General features: G+C 39.7%; 1 protein-coding gene across 1 annotated transcript; it reads left to right on the forward strand.

The window, feature by feature from the left end:
- Window positions 1-347: 347 nt before the first annotated feature.
- LOC128497680 (mas-related G-protein coupled receptor member H-like) lies at window positions 348-1,280 on the forward strand. The gene has a single exon (XM_053467843.1). It carries the CDS (start codon window positions 348-350, stop codon window positions 1,278-1,280), a length of 933 nt encoding a protein of 310 aa, XP_053323818.1.
- The last annotated feature ends 7,291 nt before the right edge of the window (window positions 1,281-8,571 follow it).

Here is an 8,571-nt window from a genome sequence, read left to right on the forward strand (position 1 = left end):
AGTCAAAGATGCAAAGATGAGTGAATTAAGTCTTACAGACAAGGGAGCTTCCTTGTGCAAGAGGTGCCCGGACTCCAAACCTTAAGGTCCCAGATTCTATCTCAGTAGATTCTGACATTTAGGTGTTATTTTTGACATTGACACTTACATACTCAAAAAGTTGCTAAATAAAGATTTAAACATAGTACACTTATATTGCATATATGGGGCATTCATTAATAATATAATGTAAGTAAATGTAAATGTTTTGCATTATCAAACCAAATTATGTAATTATTTATGTAATTCTCATGCATATTATGTAATGTTTTGTACTTTATTTCCTTTTTTTGATAGGTAGGAAAAATATGGAATTAAATAAGACAGACCCTAATCTTACCGATTATTATGATGGAGGATACGCTGGGAATTCAGTCATTAATTTTACTATAGCCAGCTCTGTTTCCATAGCCCTCTGTCTGGTTGGAATGGCAGGAAATATTGTTGTTTTCTGGTATCTTTGCTTCAAGATCAAAGGGAACAAATACACCGTTTATATTATCAATCTGGTGGCATCTGACTTAGGTTTTTTAATGTTTACAGCACTTTTAATGGTACTACAGATTTATTCACTGAATGGACCTGAAACTTTTACTATGACATCTTATGTCAACTTCTATCGTTTTGTAGAAATATGTCATGACAGCATTCAATATTCAGGGATGTTTTTCCTCACAGCCATCAGCTTGGAAAGATGTCTGTCTGTCATTTTTCCCATGTGGCATCATTTCCATCGACCAAAGAACCAATCATCTATCACATGCTTCCTACTTTGGATTGCTGGATTTGCAGAGGGTCTCATTGGGAATTTTGTGTGTCCGCTAGAAAGTTTTATACATCCAACAAAAAACTGCACAGTAGTTCAATTAATTACATTTATTATAGACATCGGTGTCTGTCTGCCATTGATGGTCCTGTCTAGCCTCACCCTAATAATCACCATCAAATGGACCTTCGGGGATCAGTACCCTTCAAAACTTTATATCATAATAATTGTTGCTGTCATTGTATTTATCTTGTCAGTCCTACCATTTCGTTTGTTGGTTTTTTTACAATACTTCAAACTATTTCCCTTAGATGTTTACTCCACAAGTCTCTTTTATGCCAGCGTGTTTAGCACAGCACTTAATAGTACTATAAACCCTTACATTTACTTTATGGTAGGAAAACAATGGAAACAAAAATCTCAAAATTCCATACAGGATATTCTTCAAAGGGCTTTCGTAGATGAGGAGAAGTAAAGGAAGAGGAAAAAACAAACAGTTCATCATACCAAACCCAGAATTCAAATGTGGAAAGACAATCTTAAAAAAATCAGTACTACTACTTAAACTATTTTCTCTGAGCTTGTATACCAGTCGTCCCAAATGCTTGTTTACAATGTCCTAAATGGTGTAGTTTCAGAATATTCTCACAAGGTGTCAGGCTGCTTTAAAGGAAGTCAATGTTTTAACAAATTATTGTATTTGAATGTAGTTCACTCAGCCACACATTTTCCCCATACTCAGTAGATCACACAGAAATGATCTGTCACTGTCCCTAAATGCTTCTAAGATGAGCACTCTGCAGGACAGTTTCCTTTAGCCATTGATTAAAGCAACAGCATATGAAATAATTTTTCACCTGTTATTTGTGCGTATAAAAAAAATGCTTTGCCATCTGTCATCGATGTCAGGCCTATATAAAACTCCCTGGTGTTGCAATACTTTATGTGTTGAGGCAATAATGCATAATCGTTTATTTTTCCAGAATGTAGAGTTGTAGAGCATGTTATTAAACTGATGTACGAGAACCTTTTTTGGATTACAGTGTTACTATTATTAACCTGGTAAATTAACGTTAACATCAAGAACGGAGGAGCAGGAAGCTTCAGACTTAGATAGTTCTGTGGACACAGGATACAAGTTACGACACCAGAATCATTCATAGGTCTGACCTATTAACTGTCCGTTTTATTATCTTGCATTATCTATGTCACATTTTTATTTTCCTATACAATTTGTCATATTTAATGTACACATTTTTATTGAGTTATGTATTTAAACTCACATTTCCCGTGCAAGAACACTTTATTTGTATATCATACTATTGTGATTTTCTTACATACCCTGTTGCTGTGATCTGCAACATACATTTGTACTTTATTTGATGGCTCTTTTATATACATGATTTAAATTCAAAGCTTATGTGATTTAGTGGACATGTATGAAAAACTGAAGTATCAGGTCTCTCCATTTATTTCTATGTTACTTTATTGTTTTGTTCTGTCTCTAGATTGCGTCTTTGTTACATGATCGTGAGCGCCCCTCGATATCCGAAAGACACGCAAACCTTGGATGCTCCCCACATTTTAATGTTTAAATTTTTTATTGTTTTCCACACAATTGGGTACATTGATTTACAGTGTTTGCTTCTTATAGACCATTAGATATATACCCCGTTGCTGGATACGTTTTAAAGACCTTTCTTAATACTTCTTGATTCTTGAAGGGTTTTTATTAAGAAATGATTAAAGATTTATGATGGAGATTAATAAAGACAGTTCTTCATAACCACTGGAAGCTGTTATGATCCAACAACTAAGCCTCTTACTAAAGAGAATTCAGAGGGAATGCAGTGAAGTAATTACATTTATATTGAAATTCAATGAAGTAATAATTATGCACATTAAGTATTTCAAACTGGCCCTGCTATGTTACAAAGCAAACAAATAAAAACAGCTGGATTTATGTTTACATGGTTATGCAACTGTGACTCATCTTCTCACATTTCTTCATATCTACATTTCACTGCATAGACATGACAGGGGCTTGTGAGGAAAATACAGGGGGGGCATGGTGGGGCTGGTGAGAAAAATACAGGGTGCATGGCAAGGGCTTGTGGGGACATGACAGGGGCCAGTGGAAACATGGCAGAGACTGGTGAGCACATTGTCACGGTTCTATGCTGATTTTAAATGAGAAGCCTTTCATCCCGGTGTCAGGCTAAATCAGCTGATTGCTAACGAGTAGTCTTGCATTCCCTGTGTCAAGACTGACTCAGCTGATGTCTAACTAACTGACCCCTAACTACCATAGTTAGCCACCTGGTTGCTATCAGGAAATTCCTTTCAGGCTATTTAAGCAGCCAGTTCCACTTCCTTTTGTCTGTTCCGGCTTCCAAGTGCGTTATTTTGTATCCTGTATTCCTGTGTATGACCTGGCTTCGTCTGACTTCTCAACAGCGAACAATGGAGCGCATATACATGGGGGAAAAAAATAATAATAATAGTGTAATATGTAAACCAAATGCTAATATGAAAAAGTGTAAGATCCACTCACAAACGGGCTGGAAATATGAAGCTCATCAAAAAGAAACGGACTCAGGATATACTTGAATGTAAAAGCTGGAAAACCAAGGAGAACCAACAATGGTGCAGTATCTTAAAGCCTTGATGGTATAAATAAAAATTGCACTTGCATCAGAGAAGTAGCACAACTCAGAGAGTAATGTGCAAAAGCCAGATACATAGGATACTCCGGTAGGCAGCTGTTATAATAACAAATTTTATTCGTCTCTACGCGTTTCGCCGATAGCACGTCGGCTTCTTCAGGAGACAATAAACCAAGAAATCAATTAAAACAATTAAAATAAACCACGTCTGACTTCTCTCCTGGCTCCTGACGCCTGATGCCTGACTAGTGCATACTGACTGTGCTGATCTTCGTATTCCTGAACCCGGCTCGTCTGACTACCCGTCCTGGCTACCGAACCCGGCTTGCCTTTTGATTACGTTTTGGACTACTTTGCATTTGCTTTATTAAAGGTGTTATATTATTTTACTTTTTGTGTCTTCCTTGTTCCTGGTCCCTTACAGACATGCCACAAGCTTGGTTTCTTGCACCAAGGCCCTTAGCTAACTGGTTCTGCCACTGGCGTACTAGGATTGCCTTAGTTTGAGTTACCGGTGCCTTACGTAATAATGGAACATATACTGGTCCTTAATACTGCTTTACCTCTTGCTCATACTCTGCAGAGCGGTCACCTGAGTTAATGCTGCTGAATAACATATTACTTTATTCAAGTACAGTTTATGCTTATCATATTCTCCACATTTGTGTCTATTATTTATATATCCCCTGTGCAGTTCATCCTACATAAGTCTACAGGTTGAGTATATCTTATCTGAAATGCTTGAGACCTTGGGATAATTTCGGATAATAAATCTGGTGTGTCGATGTTGAAGTATGGTAGGATAGGATATATTATCCCTGTTCTTCAATCTCTGGTTAGAGACGGGGCACAGAGCGCATTTCTTAAAGTATTTACTTTTAAGGAATTTTTGGCCATTAATTTATTTGTAAGCCCTTGCAAGGATGATGATAGTATTGTGCGGGTCATATGTATGGAATATATAATTTTCATTTTGTTGCTGAGGGTTGCCGTGTTATTTCAGTGGTCTATCCAGAGGCGTTGCAAACAATGTAAAAAAGCAAATAAATATTTTTATGAGCAATCCTAAAATTTGACGCCTTATCTTCCCCAAATCCTGGCATGAAAGAGTTAAAATAGCAGAAAATATATATGGTTTAATGGGATAAATTGAATTGGCTGGTTTTGAAGATGTCAGAAATAGGGCTTATGTGGAAACTGATCAGATTTCAAAATTTAAAAAAAAGTCCCAAATGTGACCTTTTAGCCCCTGAACAACCAAACAAAACAATGCATGGCTGGTATCACTATACGCGTGCTGAACAAAAAATATTTTTTTGGCAGAGGCATATTCCAGGAACTAAAAATTGTGTGGAGAAAAAAACAAAAAGTTACTACTACACACTATGACAAAGGCTTTTGGTAGAATTAGTACATGGAAAGAGTTAAAATACCAGCATTTGAAATGCCTCAAAGATGTCCCAAATGGTGGTCTACTTAATAGAGTTCATAGACAGCAAACACTATGTTGGTAAAACCTTTAGGTAGTTCGCATGGGCGTAGGAACCCCTAAAAATCTGGGGGGGATAGCATTTTTACTGGTAGGGTATATTCTTGTTCAGTAAACTGGGAATTGTTCATGGCAAATTTTATATAAATGTATGTGTGTGTGTGTGTGTACAATTTCCGCACAAAAAAAGTATCATGTTCAGTTTTCACAGACAAGCTCTTTATTAAACAAACAGGTCAAAGAAAATTAACCAAAAGTTTGGCCTATATTTCAGTTATTTCACTTAGAACAACTGGTAATAATACTTTAAGTAATGCACAATTGCCAAAATTTTAACAAAAGATCCTACAGAAATGCAATGATGCAATTAACCCTTTCCGCATTTGTGGTCTGGGAGCAGACAACACTTAAATACTCTTATAGAAATATTTTATTAACTGCAGGCAGAGTAAGACCCTACAACCAACGCACTGTAGTGGTTATGGTGCAAAGTAGCTGTTTTGCACACTGGGGCACAGTCATGATCCCCAAAACTGTTCCCACAAAGTTAGAAGCATAGTGTTGTCCAAAATGTCTTGGTTTATCACCTTCAGCTCATAAAACGTTCTACTAGATAAATGGGAGAAAATTCCCACAGAAACTCACAAAAAAGACAAATCTTACAACCACAGATGGACCCCACTGGACACGGCCACAGAGACTACTATGATGTATTGAAGGAACCATCTAAGACTCCTAACACGTCATGCACACAGGAACATATCCACACGCTTAAACACTTGAATAACATACACACGCATGCACACACTTACGTACACACACACAATGGGTTAAACATGTGTTACAGGGAATCATAATCTTCCCTTTAAGTACGACATGCCTGCTCATACCCACATATGCACTGCTCTTACGCATGCCTGCCCACAAAAACACACACATACGCTGCAATTGCCTGCACATACACACTTGCCAGTACTCACACTTATGCACTACCCTTATACACGCCTGCCCAAACATACATAATCTGCTCACACACACATGCCTCCCCATAAATATACACTGCCCTTGCACATACTTACACAGACATATACACTATAAGACAAATACACTCCTTATATACACACATATACACTGCCCATACAGACGTACACGTATACAATGCCCATACACACGTACACATATACACTGCCCATACAGATACACACATATACACTGCCCATACACACATACACATATACACTGCCCATACAGACGTACACATATACACTGCCTATGCAGACATACACATATACACTGCCCATACAGACATACACATATACACTGCCCATACACACATACACATATACACTGCCCATACAGATACACACATATACACTGCCTATACACACGTACACATATACACTGCCCATACAGACGTACACATATACACTGCCTATGCAGACATACACATATACACTGCCTATACACACGTACACATATACACTGCCCATACAGACGTACACATATACACTGCCTATGCAGACATACACATATACACTGCCCATACAGACGTACACATATACACTGCCCATACACACATACACATATACACTGCCCATACAGACATACACATATACACTGCCTATACAGACGTACACATATACACAGCCCATACACATATACACATATACACTGCCCATACACACGTACACATATACACTGCCCATACACACGTACACATATACACTGCCCATACACAAATACACTGCCCATACACAAATACACATATACACTGCCCATACACACGTACACATATACACTGCCCATACACACGTACACATATACACTGCCCATACACACGTACACATATACACTGCCCATACACACGTACACATATACACTGCCCATACAGACATACACATATACACTGCCTATACAGACGTACACATATACACTGCCCATACACACGTACACATATACACTGCCCATACAGACATACACATATACACTGCCTATACAGATACACACATATACACTGCCCATACAGACATACACATATACACTGCCTATACACACGTATACATATACATATACACTGCCCATACACACACATATACACTGCCCATACAGACATACACATATACACTGCCCATACACACATACACTGTCTATACAGACATACACATATACACTGCCCATACAGACATACACATATACACTGCCCATACAGACATGCACATATACACTGCCCATACAGACGTACACATATACACTGCCCATACAGACGTACACATATACACTGCCCATACAGACATACACATATACACTGCCCATACAGACGTACACATATACACAGCCCATACACATATACACATATACACTGCCCATACAGACATACACATATACACTGCCCATACAGATACACACATATACACTGCCCATACAGACGTACACATATACACTGCCCATACACACACATATACACTGCCCATACACACACATATACACTGCCCATACACACACATATACACTGCCCATACAGACATACACATATACACTGCCCATACAGACGTATGCACATACACGCACATATACACAGCTGCCCTATACACATATGCCTGCCCAAGTGCCCATACACATGCCTTATCATATGTATATACACACACAAATCTACCATCAGACCCCCCACCTTCGTTCTCCACATCAGACCCCCTCCCACCTTCATTCTCCACATCAGACCCCCCAACCCACCTTTGTTCTCCACATCAGACCCCCCCACAACCTTTGTTCTCCACATCAGACCCCCTCCCACCCACCTTCATTCTCCACATCAGACCCCCCCACAACCTTCGTTTTCTACATCAGACCCCCCCCCCCCCACAACCTTTGTTCTCCACATCAGACCCCCCAATAATCAACCACCCACCCACCTTGGTTCTCCACAAATCTTACCTTTTCTTCCTTCTTCCTCCTTTCTGCTTTCTCTTCCTTCTTCCTCCTTCCTGCTTTCTCTTCCTTCTTCCTCCTTCCTGCTTTCTGCTTCCTCCTTTCTGTTCTAACTTTTCTTCTGTTTGCCGCTCGCAGTCTGTGCAGTGCGGCTGCGCACAGCTGTTTCTGCTGAGCGCCGGGGCTGGATATAATCGTCATATCCCGTCGCCCCGGCGCTCAGTTACAGACAGCTGGTGAGTGTGACCTTAATGCAGCTGCAGGACTGGTTGGGGAGATCACGGATTTCCCTAACCAGTCCTGCAGGCTGCAGCTGCCGATCGGGCAGCTGTGAGCACCCTCACAGCTGCACCCGAGTGCACTCACCCTGGGGGGGATTTCTATATTATCGGTCCCCCCCGCATGATTTCCTGGGGGGGATCCGTCCCCCCCGTCCCCCCCGGTTCCTACGCCCGTGGTAGTTCGGTACGAGAGTCCTTGAACATATACATTAGATTCAATATATAACAATACATACTCCAGAGTCCCTTTATGTTCAACAACAACACAGTAGTAGAGCCTTCAGCTTTAGTTTTGCTGTCATTGAAGTAAAATAATCCCCCAGAAAATGGCATAGTAACATTAAACTGCTCAGGAGAGAATGCTTTTGGATTTACTGTTTACAGACCCTTTAAGTCCAATGACCA

This window comes from Spea bombifrons, chromosome 5 (assembly GCF_027358695.1).
Source record: "Spea bombifrons isolate aSpeBom1 chromosome 5, aSpeBom1.2.pri, whole genome shotgun sequence".
NCBI classification, from domain to species: Eukaryota; Metazoa; Chordata; class Amphibia; order Anura; family Pelobatidae; genus Spea; species Spea bombifrons.

Coding starts and splice junctions, on each gene's coding strand:
- LOC128497680 (XM_053467843.1), top strand. CDS start 348: ATGGAATTAAATAAGACAGACCCTAATCTTACCGATTATTATGATGGA.